This window comes from Bos indicus x Bos taurus, chromosome 3, assembly GCF_003369695.1.
Source record: "Bos indicus x Bos taurus breed Angus x Brahman F1 hybrid chromosome 3, Bos_hybrid_MaternalHap_v2.0, whole genome shotgun sequence".
Taxonomy (NCBI): domain Eukaryota; kingdom Metazoa; phylum Chordata; class Mammalia; order Artiodactyla; family Bovidae; genus Bos; species Bos indicus x Bos taurus.
In genome coordinates this window covers 94,566,150-94,589,896 of record NC_040078.1, presented here as the reverse complement: position 1 = coordinate 94,589,896, position 23,747 = coordinate 94,566,150, and the positions used below count along the sequence as shown (strand labels likewise).

Genomic DNA, 23,747 nt, shown 5'->3' with positions numbered 1-23,747 from the left:
TGCTTCCCCATAAAAATACAAATCACATTCAGTTACTTACATAGAAATCACCCATGAGGATTCTCAGAAACACAGGCCTATGTAAGAATTCTACACTACACTTGTTCTTCTCTTATGCTTTTTCCAGTCTCTCCAAGGATAACGCATTCTCTTATTCCTCTATCCCACGCTAAGAACTTTGCAGATTCACAGCTCCAGGCATTTGTTTTTAAAATATGTTGTCAAATACACCCAGTGATTATCTCTGAGAGTTATGGTTATGGGCAACTTTTATATTTTTGTTTTTATTTTCCATTAGCTTCTATAATGAGCATTTGTCACTTTTACAATACAGCAAAAATAAGCTTTTTTTCCCTAAATTTTTTGGCCACACATTCTAGCATGAGGGATCTTAATTCCCCGACCAGGGATCAAACCCAGGCTCCCAGCATTTGAAACAGAGTCTTAACCACTGCTAACCACTGAACCACCAAGGAAGTCCCTAGAGGAAAATATTTTTTAAAATGTAATCTTTACATAGAATAAATATTCTCTTACTGAAGATCAACAGATATATACTTCCTATTTGCCAGTAAGAGACAAAACATAAGTTTGGAACTTATTACAAAGAATTCCCAAATTAGAAAAAGATGTAACAGACATGACTCACACCTGTTTTTCAGTGGTTTTCTTTCTAGCTTCTGCCCTCTCTTCTAATTCTTCCAACTCATTATCCTCAGCGTCAAGATCATCATCATGTTCATCATCATCATCTTCAAATTCATCTTCATCATCAAAACCTTCTTCATCATCATCTTCTATTTCTGCTCCAGAATCTTCATCATCATCATCGTCATCATCGTCATCATCATCATCATCATCTTCTTCTTCCTCCTCTTCTTCCTCTTCATCATCTGTTGCATCACCCATTTTACCTTCCATATTACTTAGGTCTGAAATCAAAAGTGCCTGCAAGCCATTTCGTAATTTGATGTACCTAAAAAATAAAAAATGAAAAAAAAAAAAATCACAAAACATTCAAGTCAGCTCTTCATTACACTATGACACTGAAAGATGAACTCCCCAGGTTGGTAGGTGCCCAATATGCTACTGGAGAACAGTGGAGAAATAACTCCAGAAAGAAAGACAAGACGCGGCCAAAGTGAAAACAACGCCCAGTTGTGGATGTGACTAGTGATGGAAGTCAAGTTCGATGCTGTAAAGTGCAATATTGCATAGGAACCTGGAATGTTAGGTCCGTGAATCAAGATAAATTGAAAGTGGTCAAACAGGAGACGGCAAGAGTGAAGATCGACATTTTAGGAATCAGTGAACTAAAATGGACTGGAATGGGTGAATTTAATTCAGATGACCATTATATCTACTACTGTGGGCAAGAATCTCTTAGAAGAAATGGAGTAGCCCTCATGTCAACAAAGAGTCCAAAATGCAGTATTTGGGTGCAATCTCAAAAATGATAGAATGATCTCTGTTTGTTTCCAAGGCAAACCATTCAATATCACAGTAATCCAAGTCTATGCCCCAAGCAGTAATGCTGAAGAAGCTGAAGTTGAACAGTTCTATGAAGACCTACAAGATCTTCTAGAATTAACACCCCAAAGCAATGTCCTTTTCATCATAGGGGACTGGAATGCAAAAGTAGGAAGTCAAGAGATACCTGGAATAACAGGCAAATTTGACCTTGGGGCACAAAATGAAGCAGGGCAAAGGCTATCAGAGTTTGCCAAGAGAACACCCTCTTCCAACAACACAAGTACACATGGACATCACCAGATGGTCAATACCGAAATCAGACTGATTATACTCCTTGCAGCCAAAGATGGAGAAGCTCTATACAGTCAGCAAAAACAAGACCAGGAGCTGACTGCTGCTCAGATCATGAACTCCTTATTGCCAGATTCAGACTTAAATTGAAGAAAGTAGGGAAAACCACTAGACCATTCAGGTATGACCTAAATCAAATCCCTTATGATTATACAGTGGAAGTGACAAACAGATTCAAGGGATTAGATCTGATAGAGGGCCTGAAGAACTATGGATGGAGGTTCGTGGCATTGTACAGGAGGCAGTGATGAACACCATCCCCAAGAAACAGAAATGCAAAAAGGCAAAATGGTTGTCTGAGGAGGCCTTACAAATAGCTGAGAAAAGAAGATAACCTAAAGACAAAGGAGAAAAAAAAAAAAAACATCTGAATGCAGAGTTCCAAAGAATAACAAGAAGAGATAAAGTCTTCCTCAGTGATCAATGCAAAGAAACAGAGGAAAACAACAGAATGGGAAAGATTAGAGATCTATCTCTTCAAGAAGATCAGAGATACCAAGGGAATATTTCATGCAAAGATGGGCACAATAAAAAAAGAAAGGTATGGACCTAACAGAAGCAGGAGAGATTAAGAGGAGGTGGCAAGAATACACAGAAGAACTACAGAAAAAAGATCTTCATGACCCAGATAACCACAATGGTGTGATCACTCACCTAGAGCCAGACAACCTGGAGTGCAAAGTCAAGTGGGACTTACGAAGCATCACTACAAACAAAGCTAGTGGAGGTGATGGAATTCCAGTTGAGCTATTTCAAATCCTAAAAGATGATGCTTTTAAAGAGCTGAACTCAATATGCCAGCAAATGTGGAAAACTCAGCAGTGGCCACAGGACTGGAAAGGGTCAGTTTTCATTCCAATCCCAAAGCAAGGCAATGCCAAAGAATGTTCAAACTATCGCACCATTGCACGCATTTCACATGCTAGCAAGGTGATGCTCAAAATCCTTCAAGCTAGGTTTCAACAGTATGTGAACCAAGAACTTCCAGATGTACAAACTGGATTTAGAAAGGGCAGAGGAACCAGAGATCAAACTGCCAACATCCACTGGATCATAGGAAAAGCAAGGGAATTCCAGGAAAACATCTGCTTCACTGTCTACACTAAAGCCTTTGACTGTGTGGATCATAACAAACTGGAAAATGGAATACCAGATAACTTCACCTGTCTCTTGAGAAATCCGGATGCAGGACAAAAAGCAATAGTTAGAACCTTACATGGGAACAACAGACTAGTTCAAAACTGGGAAAGGAGTACAACAAGGCTGTATATTATCACTTTGTTTACTTAACTTATATGCAGAGTATACCATGCAAAATGCTGGGTTGGATGACTCACAAGCTGGAATTAAGATTGCTGGGAGAAATATCAACAACCTCGGATATTCAGATGACACCACTGTGACAGCAGAAAGCAAAGAGGAACTACAGAGCCTCTCGATAAGGGTGAAAGAGGAGTGAAAAAGCTGGCTTAAAGCTCAACATTCAAAAAACGAAGGTCATGGCATCCAGTCCCATCACTTCACAGCAAACAGATGTGGGAAAAGTGGAAACAGTGACAGATTTTATTTTCTTGTACTCCAAAATCACTGTGGATGGTGACTGCAACTACAAAATTAAAAGAAACTTGCTCCTTGGAAGAAAAGCAATGACAAACTTAGCATATTAAAAGGCAGAGAAATCACTTTGCTGAAAAAGGTCTGCATAGTCAAAACGATGATTTTTCCAGTAGCCATATACGGATACAAGAGGTGGACCACAAGTCTGAGTGCCCAAAAATTGATGCTTTCAAACTGTGGTGTTAGAGAGACTCTTAAGAGTCCCTTGGACTGTAAGATCAAATCAGTCCATCCTAAAGGCAATCAACCCTGAATATTCATTGGAAGGACTGATGCTGAAGTTGAAGCTCAATACTTTGGTCACCTGATACAAAGAGCTGATTCACTGGAAAAGATCCTAATGCTGGAAAAGATCCAAGGTAAGAGAAGGGGGCGACAGTGAATGAGATGGTTAGATGGCATCATCAACACAATGGACATGAATTGGAGCAAACTCAGGGAGATAGTGAAGGACAGGGAAACCTGGCGAGCTGCAGTTCATGGGGTCAAAAAGAGTCAGACAGGACTTAGCGACTGAACAACAATCCCTATCCTCTTTTATACTGTTTTAACTTTTTTTCACATCATTTATCATGCTTTTTTCTGGTTTTGGTTTTGTTTCATTTTTAAATTTTCTGTCTGCACCTTTAGAAAGTTAGCTCTGAGGACAGGCTTTTCTTTTTCTTCATAGCTATATTTCTAGCACCTAAGTCATTGCCTGGCACTTAGGAAACATTTAAGAAACATTTGCTGAATGAGCAGAATGCCAATGCCCAAAGGGGGCCTGATATATAATAGGTATTTAATGTGCCAAGTGAAACAAAATATCAGGTAGTTCTATAAAATAAATAAAACTATGTGTACACACATACACAAAAATGTACACAAATATACATTAAATGTACATAAGTGAAGTGAGTGAAAGTCGCTCCGTCATGTCCAACTTTTTGCGACCCCATGGACTATCCAGTCCATGGAATTCTCCAGGCCAGAATACTGGAGTGGGTAGCCTTTCCCTTCTCCAGGGGATCTTCCCAACCCAGGGATCTAACCCACGTCTCCCGCACTGCAGGCAGATCTTCACCAGCTGAGCCACAAGGGAAGCCCAAGCATACTAGAGTGGGTAGCCTTTCCTTTCTCCAGGGGATCTTCCCGACCCAGGAATCAAACCCGGGTTTCCTGCACTGCAGGCGGATTCTTTACCAATTGAGCTATGAAAGCGAAAGTGAAGTCACTCAGTCGTGTTCGACTCTTTGCAATCCCATGGACTGTAGGCTTCTCTGTCCATGGGATTTTCCAGGCAAGAGTACTGGAGTAGGTTGCCATTGCCTTCTCCAGGGGATCGTCCCAATTCAGGGATCGAACCCGGGTCTCCCACATTGTAGGCAGACGCTTTTACCATCTGAGCCACCAAGGAAGTCGGTAAAAGCCCTAAATGTACATAAAGGTGTAGCAAAAGAACTAAAAGGACACAAACCAAATGTAATAGTAATATATATACATATATATATATATATGGAGAGAAAATAAAATTAGAACAAGATACAAGAACTTTAATGCTTTACACTATAGTTTCTACATATTTTTCAATCTTTTGTAATAATAAAACACATTGTTTGTATAATAAAAAATGACAATCCAAAACCCACTCCTTAACAAATTAAGTACACACACAAACACATACAACCCTTAGCTTGAATTAACTTCTAAGGGTTAAATTCAAGAGAGAATTAACTTCTATAAATCAAACATCAAATCTATTTAAAGACAGTCATGGACAAAATGCTCTTCATCATCACTTATTCAACACTGTATTAGAAGTGCTAGCAAATGAAAACAAATCCACAATATAAATAAACAAGAAAGAACTATAAGGCCAAAATATTGAAAGCTAAAACAATTCACTGCAAAAGTATATGATTAACTACAGAATGCAAAAGAATTTTTAAAAAATGAGTAAAAAAAGTGTTCAGCAAAGCATCCAAAATCAAGAACCATAAAAAAAAAAATCACAAATTTCCTATAGACCAAAGCTAATCAATTAAAATGAGATTTAAGTAAAAGATTCTATTCACAAAAGCAAAAGAAACTATAGTACATCCAATAACCACTCACATTTTATGTAATAACTTATATATCTTAATCCATTTAATCTTCATAATAACCCTAATGAGTTGTTATTCCCAATTTACGGATGAGGAAACTAAAGCACACAAAAAAAGGATTTTTATTTGCCTAAGTTTAGCAGGGATTGAGCCCAAGTAGCATGGCACCAGAAGCCAATCTGTTCCTCATCCAACAACAGAAAACTAGAAAACTTTACATGAGAAGATAACAGACTTGACTAGTCATACCATGCAGCTGGAATGGGAACACCAAGTATTACAAAGATATAAATTATTCCCCCAAATTAGCCTATAAATTCAAGGCAATTCCAATTTTAAAAGCCCAATAAGTTTGTATTTGTGTGTGTGTGTGTGTGTGTAACTAGCTGTCGAGACTGCGCTATGCTCTGTTGTGTCTGACTCTTTGCAGTCCCATGGGCTATAGCCCCCCACAGGCTCTTCTGTCCATGGAATTTTCCAGACAAGAATACAGAAACAGGTTGCCACTCCCTATTCCAGGGCATCTCCCCAACCCAGGGATTGAACCTGCATCTCTTGTACCTCCTGCATTGCATATGGATTTTTACCACTGCACTACCTGGGTAACTTGGCATAATGATTCTAAAATTCATATGGACAAAAAAAAAAACACGCCAAGAACTTTTTCAAAAGGGAAAACATGACAGGAACTGCCTTACTAATTATGAAATATAATCTTTTAAAGCAATTAAAATTAAAGAGTATACTAGAACAAGAATACCGACAGATCAATTTAAGAAAACAGGTTCTAGAAACAGAGCACTGCTTATAATATCATTGTAACACTGTTTACTATGATTCAATAAATGATTTTGAAACAACAGGTAATTCTTTAGGGAGATAAAATAGCCATTTCTACCTTACACCTAACACATATAAATTGAATAGCTTATAGAGCAAAAGAAAAAAAGTCTTAAAAGTAATTATGAGAAAATACTGTTATAATATTGGGGTGAAGAAAATTTATGCTAAATAAGATACAAAATTATTGTTTTGGGGGAGATTTCACTATATTCTAACTTAAAATTCTTCTAAAACAAAACATCATAAACTAAATCTAACAGAAAACTGTATACTTAGAGAAGAGAATAACAATATACAAAAGAAGTGTCAGTCCCTCAGTCGTGTCAGACAGCCTTTGTGACCCCATGCACTGTAGCCCACCAGGCTCCTATGTACATGGGATTTCCCAGGCAAGAATACTGGAGTGAGTTGCCATTCCCTTCTCCAGGGGATCTTTCCAACCCAGGGATCGAACCCAAGTCTCCTGCATTGCAGGCAGATTCTTTACCATCTGAGCCACCAGGGAAGCCTGTAACAAGATATGAGTTCCTTCAAATCAATAAGAGCATAAAACAAAAACAAATAAAAATAAGTTTAAAAATATATACAAACAGGGTATTCTCACGTGCTTGCTTATGAGTCTCAGTGGGTATAGTATTTTTGTAGTATATGGCAAACCTATTTTCTTAACAATGATAACTCTGTATACCTTTTACCCCAGTGATTACATTTCTAGATGTCTCACAGAAATAGTCACACACATGCACAAAGATATGTAACAATGTTCACTGCAGCAACATTCATGATAGACAAAAGTTGGAAATCATCCAAATTTCCACATAGAGAAAAACATGCAAATAAATTATCTCCTGGCCGTACCATAGTATATTATATAACTTTGAAGACCTCATTTTCATATACACAGATAAAATAATTAGCCACTCAGGTTCTAGTCTTACATTGCTATTTCTAGACCTAGATAGTGCTAAATCATTACAGGTCAAAAATGGTACTTGGGAAGATAACCATGAAATATATAACTTGTCATTACCTCCCAACTAAACCATGTAGTCTCTATTTATGTGTGTGTGTGTTGACTGTGTATAAATTTTTGGAGGAGTAAGGCTCTTCTAAGATGTCTAAGAAAACCTCTCTCCCTTTAACTTATTCAACCTGTCTACCTCAATTTGGTTTCACCCTCTCATGGTTCCCGTACTGACTATAAAGACTGAAGTAGGAACTTCCCCAGCAGTTCAGTGGTTAAGAATTGGTGCTTTCACTGTCAGACTCAGGTTAGATTTCTGGTTGGGGAACTAAGATCCCCCAAATCCTGCAGTATGACCAAAAAAAGAAAAAGAATTAAAAGACTGAAGTAGGTCTTTTTCACTCTTCTTTTTCACTTTCATCAAGAGGCTTTTTAGTTCCTCTTCACTTTCTGCCATAAGGGTGGTGTCATCTGCATATCTGAGGTTATTGATATTTCTCCCGGCAGTCTTGATTCCAGCTTGTGCTTCTTCCAACCCAGCGTTTCTCACGATGAACTCTGCATATAAGTTAAATAAGCAGGGTGACAATATACAGCCTTGACGTACTTTTCCTATTTGGAACCAGTCTGTTGTTCCATGTCCAGTTCTAACTGTTGCTTCCTGACCTGCATATAGGTTTCTCAAGAGGCAGGTCAGGTGGTCTGGTATTCCCATCTCTTTCAGAATTTTCCACAGTTTATTGTGATCCACACAGTCAAAGGCTTTGGCATAGTCAATAAAGCAGAAATAGATGCTTTTCTGGAACTCTCTTGCTTTTTCCATGATCCAGCAGATGTTGGCAATTTGATCTCTGGTTCCTCTGCCTTTTCTAAAACCAGCTTGAACATCAGGGAGTTCACGGTTCACGTATTGCTGAAGCCTGCCTTGGAGAATTTTGAGCATTACTTTACTAGCGTGTGAGATGAGTGCAATTGTGCCGTAGTTTGAGCATTCTTTGGCATTGCCTTTCTTTGGGATTGGAATGAAAACTGACCTTTTCCAGTCCTGTGGCCACTGCTGAGCTTTCCAAATTTGCTGGCATATTGAGTTGCAGCACTTTCACAGCATCATCTTTCAGGATTTGAAATAGCTCAACTGGAATGCCATCATCTCCACTAGCTTTGTTCATAGTGATGCTTCCTAAGGCCCACTTCACTTCACATTCCAGGATGCCTGGCTCTAGGTGAGTGATCACACCATCGGGATTATCTGGGTCGTGAAGATCTTCTTTGTACAGTTCTTCTGTGTATTCCTGCCATCTCTTCTTAATATCTTCTGCTTCTGATAGGTCCATACCATTTCTGTCCTTTATTGAGCCCATCTTTGCATGAAATGTTCCCTTGGCATCTCTAATTTTCTTGAAGAGATCTCTAGTCTTTCGCATTCTGTTGTTTTCCTCTATTTCTTTGCATTGATCACTGAGGAAGGCTTTCTTATTTCTTCTTGCTATTCTCTGGAACTCTGCATTCAGATGCTTGTATCTTTCCTTTTCTCCCTTGCTTTTCGCTTCTCTTCTTTTCACACCTATTTATAAGGCCTCCTCAGACAGCCATTTTGCTTTTTTGCATTTCTTTTCCATGGGGATGGTCTTGATCCCTGTCTCCTGTACAATGTCACAAACCTCTGTCCATAGTTCATCAGGCACTCTATCAGATCCAGTCCCTTAAATCTATTTCTCACTTCCACTGTATAATCATAAGGGATTTGATTTAGGTCATACCTGAATGGTCTAATGGTTTTCCTTACTTTCTTCAATTTAAGTCTGAATTTGGCAATAAGGAGTTCATGATCTGAGCCACAGTCAGCTTTTCTTAGAAGGAACCAAATGAGAGAATACAATTCATTTATAGTCTAGTTAGTGCTCAGTACTTGCTCAGTAGCATATTTTTAGAATAGGGTTACTATAAAGATTAAATGAGATATTATATAAATTTTTTAGTACCTAGTAAGAATCCAACAAATACCAGTTATTATTAGGAGAATTAAGATCATTGGTGGTGGTGGTAATGAAAATATAAAACTTCTATAAACACATCTCTAGTGTACCAGGTGAACTTTTCAAACTACAATCAATTTCCAACCTTTCTGCAAATTAATTCCAGTCCAACCATATAACTAAGCCCATCATCCCTGCCACAAAAAAAAAAAAAAGAGAGAGAGAGAAATACACACACACTAGAAAGGGATTATAATCTACTCAGTTTCCTTTGAGTTGGACAGGCTTAATGACTGACTTCATTCTAGGAACCAGTATGAATATAAGACCTATGTCAGAGTGGAAGTCCCAGAACAAACCATCTTCTTGTCTGCCAGTTCTCCCGATTAAAGAATATCCCAGAAAAAAAGCCAGATCACCAAGAGTTATCCTACATATCTATCAAATCCATTATGATTGAGTCTACACCAAAGGATTCAGTTGAGAATAAACAGATTTCTAAGTTAAAATCTGACAATCTAAACTATAAAATGCTAATGATTAAATTATGATATATCTATACCTTGAACTTCTAACTACACAAAACATTGAAAAGCACAACAAAAAAATGTTCACACATTTGTTAAATATAGTATTATACCATTTTAAAACTATAAATTACAACTGCATAGCAAAAAAGAAATAAGGTTATAAAAAACATTGCCAGTGGTTAGTGCTGGATGGAATAATTGTAGGAAATTAAAATTTTTTCTTATCTAAATTTCCTTCAAGAAACAAATAATACTTTGTCTATTGATCAATCTTTTTTAATTACTAAAAAGTAAACAACTCAAGTCAAATCTCTACTTTTCTCTAGAAATGAGCTTGCTTAATATCATTTCTGTGCATATCTAAACACAGAAAATTATATTTTAGGTAAATATATAATGTGAAGTGTTGTTTTCCAGGGTATTTTTCTTTCTAAAAATGGAATTGTACAATATATTTTGGTTTGCAACTGGCTTTTTTCATTCAACAGTAAACCATGGGACATTTCTCCATATTGATATATAAAACCATCTATTCTTATAGCTATATACTGTTTTCACTGTAGAATGGTGTAACAATTTTTAGCCAAAGAATGGACTATAAAGTTATTGCCAATTTTTTTGCTATTACAGTGCTGTAAATATCATTTAATAACTGTGAACATATTAAAAGAATAATGGCTAATATCTGAATGCTTATTATATGCCAACTGCCACAAGCTTTTATATGAATTAAACATACTACAATATCACTATTCATATTATTATTATTATTTGTACAACACATTTTTTTCTCTGTAACCTGCCTATTCATACTTGTTTCCTCTGAAAATTGAGTTCTTTTTTTAAAAAATTGGCCAGGATACAAATTTGATTTTAAAAGTTTCCAGCAGACTATTCCCAGGAGTTCTGTGAAAATGTCTGGCATATGGGCATTTATACATTCCACAAATACTATCTGAGAAGCTGTGAGTGAGCAAAACAGACTTGAACTCTGGATTCTAAACTTTCAGCCTAGCAAACACTGGGTTAATAAGAGGAAAGCAAAAAAGAGTGAACAGGGGAACACATCAATTAGAGAAACACTACACCAGTCAATACACAATTATAATTACCTCTTAAAACAGTCTTGCCTCATCCTGTGATCTTAGCTACTACTGATTAAGCTGCTGCTGCTGCTGCTGCTGCTGCAGCTGCTAAGTCACGTCAGTCGTGTCTGACTCCGTGCAACCCTATAGATGGCAGCCCACCAGGCTCCCCATCCCTGGGATTCTCCAGGCAAGAACACTGGAGTGGGTTGCCATTTCCTTTTCCAATGCACGAAAGTGAAAAGTAAAGTGAAGTCGCTCAGTTGTGTCTGTCTCCTAGCGACCCCTTGGACTGCAGCCCACCAGGCTCCTTCGTCCATGGGATTCTCCAGGCAAGAGTACTGGAGTGGGGCGCCATTGCTACTACTAGCTTAATCTTATGGAGAAGGAAATGGCAACCCACTCCAGTGTTCTTGCCTAGAGAACCCCAGGGACGGGGGAGCCTGGCGGGCTGCCGTCTATGGGGTTGACCGCACAGAGTCGGACACCACTGAAGCAACTTAGCAGCAGCAGCTGCTTAATCTTAAAATAATGCTTTACTTACACAATTTTCATGCTCAAGAACTCATAACTTCTCTCTTTAGTATTTCTTAAGTATACCTAAATCATTCTCTACACTATTTCAAACCTTTACTACTAAAGGCTTTCCTTATGTTTCCCACTTCTTCCCCTACAACTTCTTGGAGGACCACTTAGGTAGACCTCAGTGCTTACTTCACAGGAAAAACAAAAGTCCCTAATCCTTCCAGAAGAGAAGGAAATCAACACTTATCAAGCATTTATACAGATCACTTAAAAAAAAGCAGAAGAAATTTCCTGGAGATATGATTAACATTTCAAAAAAGCTTAAAACAAATTACACAGAGAAGTACAATTCCACAGGCTATTATGTGAACCGTGAACTTCCTGATGTTCAAGCTGGTTTTAGAAAAGGCAGAGAAACCAGAGATCAAATTGCCAACATCTGCTGGATCATGGAAAAAGCAAGAGAGTTCCAGAAAAACATCTATTTCTGCTTTATTGACTATGCCAAAGCCTTTGACTGTGTGGATCACAATAAACTGTGGAAAATTCTTCAAGAGATGGGAATACCAGACCACCTGATCTGCCTCTTGAGAAATTTGTATGCAGGTCAGGAAGCAACAGTTAGAACTGGACATGGAACAACAGACTGGTTCCAAATAGGAAAAGGAGTTCATCAAGGCTGTATATTGTCACCCTGTTTATTTAACTTATATGCAGAATACATCATGAGAAACGCTGGACTAGAAGAAACACAAGCTGGAATCAAGATTGCAGGGAGAAATATCAATAACCTCAGATATGCAGATGACACCACCCTTATGGCAGAAAGTGAAGAGGAACTAAAAAGCCTCTTGATGAAATTGAAAGTGGAGAGTGAAAAAGTTGGCTTAAAGCTCAACATTCAGAAAACGAAGATCATGGCATCCGGTCCCACCACTTCATGGGAAATAGATGGGGAAATAGTGAAACAGTGTCAGACTTCATTTTTATGGGCTCCAAAATCACTACAAAAAAAACCAAAAAAACAAAATCACTACAGATGGTGACTGCAGCCATGAAATTAAAAGACGCTTACTCCTTGGAAGGAAAGTTATGACCAACCGAGATAGCATATTCAAAAGCAGAGACATTACTTTGCCAACAAAGGTCCATCTAGTCAAGGCTATGGTTTTTCCTGTGGTCATGTTTGGATGTGAGAGTTGGACTGTGAAGAAGGCTGAGCGCCGAAGAATTGATGCTTTTGAACTGTGGTGTTGGAGAAGACTCTTGAGAGTCCCTTGGACTGCAAGGAGATCCAACCAGTCCATTCTGAAGGAGATCAGCCCTGGGATTTCTTTGGAAGGAATGATGCTAAAGCTGAAACTCCAGTACTTTGGCCACCCCATGCGAAGAGTTGACTCATTGGAAAAGACTCTGATGCTGGGAGGGATTGGGGGCAGGAGGAGAAGGGGACGACAGAGGATGAGATGGCTGGATGGCATCACTGACTCGATGGACGTGAGTCTGAGTGAACTCCGGGAGTTGGTGATGGACAGGGAGGCCTGGCATGCTGCGATTCATGGGTTCGCAAAGAGTCGCACACGACTGAGCGACTGATCTGATCTGATCTGATTACTTAATGCAGATTGGTAAACAATTATTTCAAGGTGTTATTTTCAACAAAATATTCTAATCAAGTCCACATCTGGTACTTAATCACACATTCAAAAGATAAATTATTATACGATGGATGTGAACTATAATGGATCATGTTTAAAGTCCCAGTGAAATACACTGAAAGGCAGGATTAATTCCGTCTGGAAAGGCTTCACAGAGATAATATTTGAGCAGGTCCTGGAAGGATAATTCAGCTCTTCTGCTGCACATACCTCCTGTCTACTTCTGGTTACAAAATTCAGAGAATTTAACTTTGGGATGGGTAAATCTTTAAAAACCATCTAGTATCTAGGTTTCCCAACTTTATTTTAAAGTAACAAAATCTTTCCTTTAAAAGTCTAACTGAAAACTTTAGTATATAGAACAGATAAACGTGGACCTGCTCTTTTGAAAGAAGAAGTTATTGGAAAACATTGCTAGTCTTAACCCCCTTCACTTTAAAATAAGAAAACTGAGACACTAAGAAGGACAGTGATTTGACAAAAGACCACAAAAATGTAATAAAAAAAAAAGACCACAAAAATGTAGAACTGCCACAACTACTCAAAGAATACCTTTTAAGCATTATCTTCTCTTTGAAGTCTTTTACTAACTTTCTCCCCAGGTTGAGTTTTACTTCTCACTTTATTCCTTGCTATACCCAGCACATGCTTCTATTATGGTTTCTATAAAACTCTGGTGCTCTAATTATATCGTTCTAATGTGTCTATGTCCCTCTACTATACTGCAAACTCCCTGAAGGCAGGGACTGTCTTAATCATCTTTATATACCCAGTACCCAGAATAAGACTCTTGAGAGTCCCTTGGACTGCAAGGAGATCCAACCAGTCCATTCTGAAGGAGATCAGCCCTGGGATTTCTTTGGAAAGAATGATGCTAAAGCTGAAACTCCAGTACTTTGGCCACCTCATGCGAAGAGTTGACTCACTGGAAAAGACTGATGCTGGGAGGGATTGGGGGCAGGAGGAGAAGGGGACGACAGAAGATGAGATGGCTGGATGGCATCACTGACTCGATGGACGTGAGTCTGAGTGAACTCCAGGAGCTGGTGATGGACAGGGAGGCCTGGGGTGCTGCGATTCATGGGGTCACAAAGAGTTGGACACAACTGAGCGACTGAACTGACTGACTGACCCAGAATAAAATATCATTTATTAAGTTATATTCAACCACGTTTCAGAAAAGATTTAAAGATATCTCAATGCATAGCACACTGTAAGACTTTAGCATTTTTCAAACGAATTTGCCAAAAATGAGGTCATTAAATGAATATATTGAAAGCAATTAGAACAATATCTGACACACAGAGTACTTTCTATAAACATTACCTAATATTATGTAAGTTTATATAGAAAAAAAAAAAAACAAAACCTGAAGCTATTATTTAATCTGGATGGCAAAAACTAAATAACTTTTCTCAAAGTTTCAACTAGCTCTAATATAACCACATTTTTGATGAGAAGGAAGGAAAATCTGGTCTATTCATAAAGACCTATCGCCTGGGAAAAACAGTATAAAGAGCTGTGTTCTGTTAATCTCTAGACTTAGACTGAAGGAAGAAATTAGGCCTATCTTCAATTTAGGGCTTAAAACACTTCTTTCTCTACTTTAGTTTCAGTCACCTATATGCTGGGGGTGATGGGGAGTGAAAAAGATTATCTCTAAGGTTCTTTCCGGCTCTAACAATGTAGGGGCATAAAACAAATTAAAAATCAGAGTGCTTCAGCTTCCAACTTAATATGAATAAAAACTTAATAAAAACCAGTAAATGGTGCATTGGATTTGGTGTCAGATAGACAGGGTGTTCATATCAATTCTATAATTATTTAGGTGTGTAATTTTAAGAAAGAAGCAAACTCTCTGGATCTCAGTTTCCTCAACCTTTAAAATAAAGTTGGACAATATAATCTCTCTTTAAAATACATTATAAAAGGAGAAATTAACAATAACACAATAATAGTGGGAGACTTTAATACCCCACTTACACCTATGGATAGATCAACTAAACAGAAAATTAACAAGGAAACACAAACTTTAAACGATACAATAGACCAGTTAGACCTAATTGATACCTATAGGACATTTCATCCCAAAACAATGAATTTCACCTTTTTCTCAAGCGCACATGGAACCTTCTCCAGGATAGATCACATCCTGGGCCATAAAGCTAGCCTTGGTAAGTTCAAAAAAATAGAAATCATTCCAAGCATTTTTTCTGACCACAATGCAGTAAGAGTAGATCTCAATTACAGGAGAAAAACTATTAAAAATTCCAACATATGGAGGCTGAACAACACACTGCTGAATAACCAACAAATCACAGAAGAAATCAAAAAAGAAATCAAAATTTGCATAGAAACGAATGAAAATGAAAACACAACAACCCAAAACCTGTGGGACACGGTAAAAGCAGTCCTAAGGGGAAAGTTCATAGCAATACAGGCACACCTCAAGAAACAAGAAAAAAGTCAAATAAATAACCTAACTCTACACCTAAAGCAACTAGAAAAGGAAGAAATGAAGAACCCCAGGGTTAGTAGAAGGAAAGAAATCTTAAAAATTAGAGCAGAAATAAATGCAAAAGAAACAAAAGAGACCATAGCAAAAATCAACAAAACCAAAAGCTGGTTCTTTGAAAGGATAAATAAAATTGACAAACCATTAGCCAGACTCATCAAGAAACAAAGGGAGAAAAATCAAATCAACAAAATTAGAAACGAAAATGGAGAGATCACAACAGACAACACAGAAATACAAAGGATCATAAGAGACTACTATCAACAATTATATGCCAATAAAATGGACAACGTGGAAGAAATGGACAAATTCTTAGAAAAGTACAACTTTCCAAAACTGGACCAGGAAGAAATAGAAAATCTTAACAGACCCATCACAAGCACGGAAATTGAAACTGTAATCAAAAATCTTCCAGCAAACAAAAGCCCCGGTCCAGACGGCTTCACAGCTGAATTCTACCAAAAATTTAGAGAAAAGCTAACACCTATCCTGCTCAAACTCTTCCAGAAAATTGCAGAGGAAGGTAAACTTCCAAACTCATTCTATGAGGCCACCATCACCCTAATACCAAAACCTGACAAAGATGCCACAAAAAAAGAAAACTACAGGCCAATATCACTGATGAACATAGATGCAAAAATCCTTAACAAAATTCTAGCAATCAGAATCCAACAACACATTAAAAAGATCATACACCATGATCAAGTGGGCTTTATCCCAGGGATGCAAGGATTCTTCAATATCCGCAAATCAATCAATGTAATACACCACATTAACAAATTGAAAAATAAAAACCATATGATTATCTCAATAGATGCAGAGAAAGCCTTTGACAAAATTCAACATCCATTTATGATAAAAACTCTCCAGAAAGCAGGAATAGAAGGAACATACCTCAACATAATAAAAGCTATATATGACAAACCCACAGCAAACATTATCCTCAATGGTGAAAAATTGAAAGCATTTCCTCTAAAGTCAGGAACAAGACAAGGGTGCCCACTTTCACCATTACTATTCAACATAGTTTTGGAAGTTTTGGCCACAGCAATCAGAGCAGAAAAAGAAATAAAAGGAATCCAAATTGGAAAAGAAGAAGTAAAACTCTCACTGTTTGCAGATGACATGATCCTCTACATAGAAAACCCTAAAGATTCCACCAGAAAATTACTAGAAATAATCAATGACTATAGTAAAGTTGCAGGATATAAAATCAACACACAGAAATCCCTTGCATTCCTATACACTAATAATGAGAAAACAGAAAGAGAAATTAAGGAAACAATTCCATTCACCATTGCAACGGAAAGAATAAAATACTTAGGAATATATCTACCTAAAGAAACTAAAGACCTATATATAGAAAACTATAAAACACTGGTGAAAGAAATCAAAGAGGACACTAATAGATGGAGAAATATACCATGTTCATGGATTGGAAGAATCAATATAGTGAAAATGAGTATACTACCCAAAGCAATTTATAGATTCAACGCAATCCCTATCAAGCTACCAACAGTATTCTTCACAGAGCTAGAACAAATAATTTCACAATTTGTATGGAAATACAAAAAACCTCGAATAGCCAAAGCGATCTTGAGAAAGAAGAATGGAACTGGAGGAATCAACCTACCTGACTTCAGGCTCTACTACAAAGCCACAGTTATCAAGACAGTATGGTACTGGCACAAAGACAGAAATATTGATCAATGGAATAAAATAGAAAGCCCAGAGATAAATCCACGCACATATGGACACCTTATCTTTGACAAAGGAGGCAAGAATATACAATGGATTAAAGACAATCTCTTTAACAAGTGGTGCTGGGAAATCTGGTCAACCACTTGGAAAAGAATGAAACTGGACCACTTTCTAACACCATACACAAAAATAAACTCAAAATGGATTAAAGATCTAAACGTAAGACCAGAAACTATAAAACTCCTAGAGGAAAACATAGGAAAAACACTCTCCGACATACATCACAGCAGGATCCTCTATGACCCACCTCCCAGAATATTGGAAATAAAAGCAAAAATAAACAAATGGGACCTAATTAAACTTAAAAGCTTCTGCACATCAAAGGAAACTATTAGCAAGGTGAAAAGACAGCCTTCAGAATGGGAGAAAATAATAGCAAATGAAGCAACCGACAAACAACTAATCTCAAAAATATACAAGCAACTCCTACAGCTCAACTCCAGAAAAATAAACGACCCAATCAAAAAATGGGCCAAAGAACTAAATAGACATTTCTCCAAAGAAGACATACAGATGGCTAACAAACACATGAAAAGATGCTCAACATCACTCATTATCAGAGAAATGCAAATCAAAACCACTATGAGGTACCATTTCACACCAGTCAGAATGGCTGCGATCCAAAAGTCTACAAATAATAAATGCTGGAGAGGGTGTGGAGAAAAGGGAACCCTCTTACACTGTTGGTGGGAACGCAAACTAGTACAGCCACTATGGAGAACAGTGTGGAGATTCCTTAAAAAACTGGAAATAGAACTGCCTTATGATCCAGCAACCCCACTGCTGGGCATACACACTGAGGAAACCAGAAGGGAAAGAGACACGTGTACCCCAATGTTCATCGCAGCACTGTTTATAATAGCCAAGACATGGAAGCAACCTAGATGTCCATCAGCAGATGAATGGATAAGAAAGCTGTGGTACATATACACAATGGAGTATTACTCAGCCATTAAAAAGAATACATTTGAATCAGTTCTAATGAGGTGGATGAAACTGGAGCCTATTATACAGAGTGAAGTAAGCCAGAAGGAAAAACGTAAATACAGTATACTAACGCATATATATGGAATTTAGAAAGATGGTAACAATAACCCGGTGTACGAGACAGCAAAAGAGACACTGATGTATAGAACAGTCTTATGGACTCTGTGGGAGAGGGAGAGGGTGGGAAGATTTGGGAGAATGGCAATGAAACATGTAAAATATCATGTAGGAAACGAGTTGCCAGTCCAGGTTCGATGCACGATGCTGGATGCTTGGGGCTGGTGCACTGGGACGGCCCAGAGGGATGGTATGGGGAGGGAGGAGGGAGGAGGGTTCGGGATGGGGAACACATGTATACCTGTGGCAGATTCATTTTGATATTTGGCAAAACTAATACAATTATGTAAAGTTTAAAAATAAAATAAAATTAGAAAAAAAAAATTTTTTTAGGGTAAAACAAAGACCTTTGTTTAAGGAATGTGGTTATATGCTACACTTAGATGGGCTGAAAATAGACCTCATGTGTTATTTAGGCAGGGATGATGCTCTGTTTGGGGATTCCCAGGTGGCTCAGTGGTAGAGAATACGCCTGCAATGCAGGAGACTTGGGTTTGATCCCAGGGTTGGGAACATCGCTTGTAGAAGAAAATGGCAACCCACTCCAGTATTGTTGTCTGGGAAGTCCCATGGACAGAGAAGCCTGGCGGGCTACGGTCACAGGGTCTCAAAGAGTCGGACATCAACATAGCCACTGAGCATGCACACACACGCACAGTGCTCTACTGAAAATATCACAAAGTGTTTTGGGGTGAAAGGATACCCAGAAAACACTCTAAACCATTATCCAAATCAGTTGATGATAAAAAATAAATTCTTTATAGAGAAAACAATATCTCTGATATTTCAGTGGCAGCCGCATTCTGTGAACTGCTGTTTATATTTCTTTAAATAGCAGTATTATTAGGAGATAGAAATTATAAATCACCTCTGCCATTTTACAGTTATTGGAGTATACACAATATCCATACATGTAAAAAAGAAAAGGGTACTACAAAAGTATTAATGCACAGGGTCAGGATTAAAGGTAGCAACCTCTTGTGATCGATATTGTTAACTTTTGTCCTTTAAAAAATTGTGGTAGAAATATATACAACAGAATATGTACTCTTTCAACCATGGTAAGTGTACAATTCAGTGTGAATACATTCACAGTGTTTGATGTTGTTACATTTTTAAAATTAAAACTTTGGAACTAATTGCTTTCAAATCAAAATTTTGTGTTCCTATCTACTGGCTGAAGGAAAGGATGGAAAAACAAGATTAAAAAAGTGGATATGAGATTGAGGAATAAACAAAGTTGATTACAATTTTAAAAAAATAAATAAATAAATAAAATACATTATAGTCATGGCATTCTATGGAATAAGTTACATGTGAAGAAAATATTTAGGTGGGGATTGTTATTACAGATGTTTAGAGGATTATGGTATAAACCAAAAATTGGAAAATTCAGGATTGGGAGAAATCTTACAAGTCTTCTCTGACTCACCCAAATGAGACTCAAGATCTCTCTAATACATTCTTAGAAGAGGGCACCCAACCATTCTTAGCAATGAGAAACAACCCATGGAAATAAGTTACCTCATCTTAGGCCAACTCTAATACCTAAGTTCTTTTAGTGAAACTACATGATCCTTTAGTAACTTCCAGCCATTAGTTTTACCCCTTTCAATTACAGGCACCTCAAGCCATGTAAGGGGTCGCACAGAGTCAGACACGACTGAAGCGACTTAGCAGCAGCAGCAGCAAGTAGTTGTGGATAGTGACACTATGCCCCTTACGTATCCTCTTCAGAATTAAAATCCCCAGCTCCTTCAACCTTTCCTCAAATATAATACCAAGTGTCCCTGACCATCCAGCCTGCCTTCCTCAGAAAAACCCCATTCTTGAATAGGATGGAAGAAAAAAGTAAAAACAGAGCTACCATATGACCCTACAATCCCACTCCTGGGCATATATCCAGAGAAAAACATGGTCTGAAAAGATACTTGCACTTCCAGTGTTCACTGCAACACCGTTTACAACAGCCAAGACACAGAAGCAACCTAAATGTCCATGGACAGAGGAATGCATAAAAGACGTAGTACACACACACAATGGAATATTACTCAACCATTAAAAAGAGTGAAATAATGGACCTAGAGAGTGTCATACTGAGTGAAGTCAGAGAAGGAGAAATACCATATGATAGCCCTCATATACGGAATCTTAAAAAAAAAAAAATACAAATGAACTTAAAAAACCCGAAACTCATAGGCTTAGAAAACGAATTTATGGCTGACTGGTGGAAAAAGGGAATTTGGGAAAGTCAGGTACATACTGCTATAGTTAAAATGGATAACCAACAAGATATTGGATAGCACATGGAACTCTGCTCAACATTATGTGGCAGCCTGGATAAGTGAGCGTTTTGGAGGAGAACGGATACATGCATTTGTATGGCTGAATTCCTTGTTTGTTCACTTGAAACTACTACAACACTGTTAATCCGCTATACCCCAATACAAAATAAGAAGTTTAAAAAAAAAAAAAAGGAAAGAAAAACCTCCATTCTTGCCTGAGAGAATGTCAAAACTACTCGAACAAACCCTCCCCATTCTAACTTCCTGATTCCCGGTGGAACCCAACATCTCCCCCTCTTAGAGCTGACACCACATAGATGCCCCTAACTGCCCTTGCCACCTCCATCCAAGCAAGTTTTTGGCGTGGGAAATAGTGCCCCTGATGCTCCTTCGGAAGATTAGGATAAAAGAAGTGACCACAGCGGGAACAGAGACGCCCGCCTCCTCCCTTACCGGTATTGCTTGGGGTCGCTGGGAGACTTAATGATCTCAGGGTCTCCGGCATTATTGACAGGCCCCCTCCGTCCCTCCTCCTCAGATTCATCGGCTCCCAGACGGGCAACCCGGCCGCTCTCGCCCAAATCTTGTCCATTGGGCTGCAGGTCAGGGCAGCTGCAGGTGGACTTCGCCTTGTTCCTTCCAGGCATGGTCAGTGTAGGAAAGTGTCTGGCAGCCGCCGAGTCTTCACACCGACCCCGCGCTTCTATTCTCGAAAGCGCCGCGAGCTCCCGCCCGGCCTCACACAACTTCCTCCCGGTGGCACAGACTGCAGCTACCGCGACTCTCCTCAGCATTCACTACCAAGACGGAACGCTGGGCATGCCGTTCCCTAGGGTCCACCTCCTCCTCCTACTCCTCCAGCCGCTCCTCCTCCTCCGCGTTCCAGAGGCGGTGGCCGCCGGCGCTGTTGCTGCCGCAGCCGCTGAGGTGGACAGGCCTGAACCCCTCCCCCAATCCGGTCTCCCTCAAGCCAACTTCCCTCATCCCCCCCACCCTCCTGACCGTCGATGACGCAACTGATATTAGCCAATCATAAGGCAAGAGAGCAGTCACGCGCAAGTAACCAACCAATAGGAACAGGGAATAAAAAAAGGAGCCAGAGACCGGGCCGGATTCTCAAAGCACCCAGCGAGCTTTTCGAAACCAGAGGTAGGAGGGGCGAAGAAGAAGAGGCGGAGAGAGCGGCGCGTTGGCCGACGGGAGAAGGGCGCAGGACTGCTGCGCAGCGTTTATGACGTAAGCGTGGAGGGGGTTTGAGGTAGCAACTGAGTGGGCTCTGTGGCTCAGAGGAAAATATTGCCCTGAGGCGAAAACTGGTAAGCGAGTGGAGAAAATCCCCCAGCCTTTCCCCCACCATTTATGTCATATTTTGTGCATCCTGCTTCTCAAACCTGGGGTGGAGACTTTGGCAGTGACTCAGCACGTTAAAAGCAGAACGCCGGAAGTATTTTTCTGCCGCCGGATGGCAGCGGCATCTGGAGCTGAGCTGAACGATAGAAATAGTCATTTTGAGTCTCCTTTTTTGTAGCCTGCCAGACATTAGTGCTGCTCGCCTTCAAGGCCTAGAAAGTGCTTAAAAGACAGGTGTAGATGTGTTCACTCTATTGTGCGAAAACATTTTTTAGCTCCCTCGCAGATGAGAGTTCACAGCGTTCAGTTCAGTTCAGTCGCTCAGTCCTGTCCGACTCTGCGACCCCATGAACCGCAGCACGCCAGGCCTCCCCTGTCCATCACCAACTCCCGGAGTCCACCCAAACCCATGTCCATCGAGTTGGTGATGCCATCCAGCCATCTCATCCTCTGTCGCCCCCTTCTCCTCCTGCCCTCAATCTTTTCCAGCATCAGGGTCTTTTCAGATGAGTCAGCTCTTCATATCAGGTGGTCAAAGTATTGGAGTTTCAGCTTCAACATCAGTCCTTCCAATGAGTATTCAGGCTGATTTCCTTTAGGACGGACTGGTTGGATCTCCTTGCAGTCCAAGGGACTCTCAAGAGTCTTCTCCAACACCACAGTTCAAAAGCATCAATTCTTCCGTGCTCAGCTTTCTTTATAGTCCAACTCTCACAGTCGTACATGACCACTGGAAAAACTATAGCCTTGACCTTTGTTGGCAAAGTAATGTCTCTGCTTTTTGACATGCTGTCTAGGTTGGTCATAACTTTCCTTCCAATGAGTAAGCGTCTTTTAATTTCATGGCTGCACTCACCATCTCCAGTGATTTTTGGAGCCCGGAAAAATAAAGTCAGCCACTGTTTCCACTGTTTCCCCATCTATTTCCCATGAAGTGATGGGACCGGATGCCATGACCTCAGTTTTCTGAATGTTGAGCTTTAAGCCAACTTTTTCACTCATCAAGAGGCTTTTTAGTTCTTCTTACCTTTCTGCCATAAGGGTGGTGTCATCTGCATATCTGAGGTTATTGATATTTCTTCTGGCAATCTTGATTCCAGCTTGTGCTTCCTCCAGCCCACCGTTTCTCATGATGTACTCTGCATATAAGTTAAATAAGCAGGGTGACAGTATACAGCCTGACGTACTCCTTTTTCTATTTGGAGCCAGTCTGTTGTTCGATGTCCAGTTCCAACTGTTGTTTCCTGACCTACATACAGGTTTCTCAAGAGGCAAGTCAGGTGGTCTGGTATTCACATCTCTTTCAGAATTTTCCACAGTTTATTGTGATCCACACAGTCAAAGTTGTTAAATTAACCAACTTTTACTGAGCCTCCATCTCGTGTCAGGCTACTACCCTCAAGTCCTTTTTCCCAAAGGTTTTTCTGCTTTCAACAGCTTTTGGTAGGCAAAATGTAATTGAGACCGACATACTGGAAAATGCAACTGCCATACAATATATTAACTATGATATATGGATTCCTAGCACACCAAAGGAATAAATATGAATGAATGGAGAAACACATGAAGCAAGGAGATTTATTGACGATTGTTGTAAGTCTCTAAATTTTTCTAGGTGTCCGCAAC

General features: G+C 39.2%; 1 protein-coding gene across 2 annotated transcripts in view; it reads right to left on the bottom strand.

The window, feature by feature from the left end:
- Positions 1 to 21,762, bottom strand: part of NRDC (nardilysin convertase) — a 102,794-nt gene extending 81,032 nt beyond the window's left edge. Inside the window, exons 1-2 of one of the 2 annotated variants that reach the window (XM_027537272.1) lie at positions 21,225 to 21,762; positions 652 to 976 (exon numbers count right to left, since the gene is read on the bottom strand). In XM_027537272.1, the coding sequence (XP_027393073.1) occupies positions 652 to 976; positions 21,225 to 21,565 (666 nt within the window). In that variant the 5' untranslated portion in view covers positions 21,566 to 21,762. The remainder of the gene's footprint in view (positions 1 to 651; positions 977 to 21,224) is intronic. The other variant, XM_027537270.1, reaches the window with a different exon arrangement.
- Between the last annotated feature and the right edge of the window lie 1,985 nt (positions 21,763 to 23,747).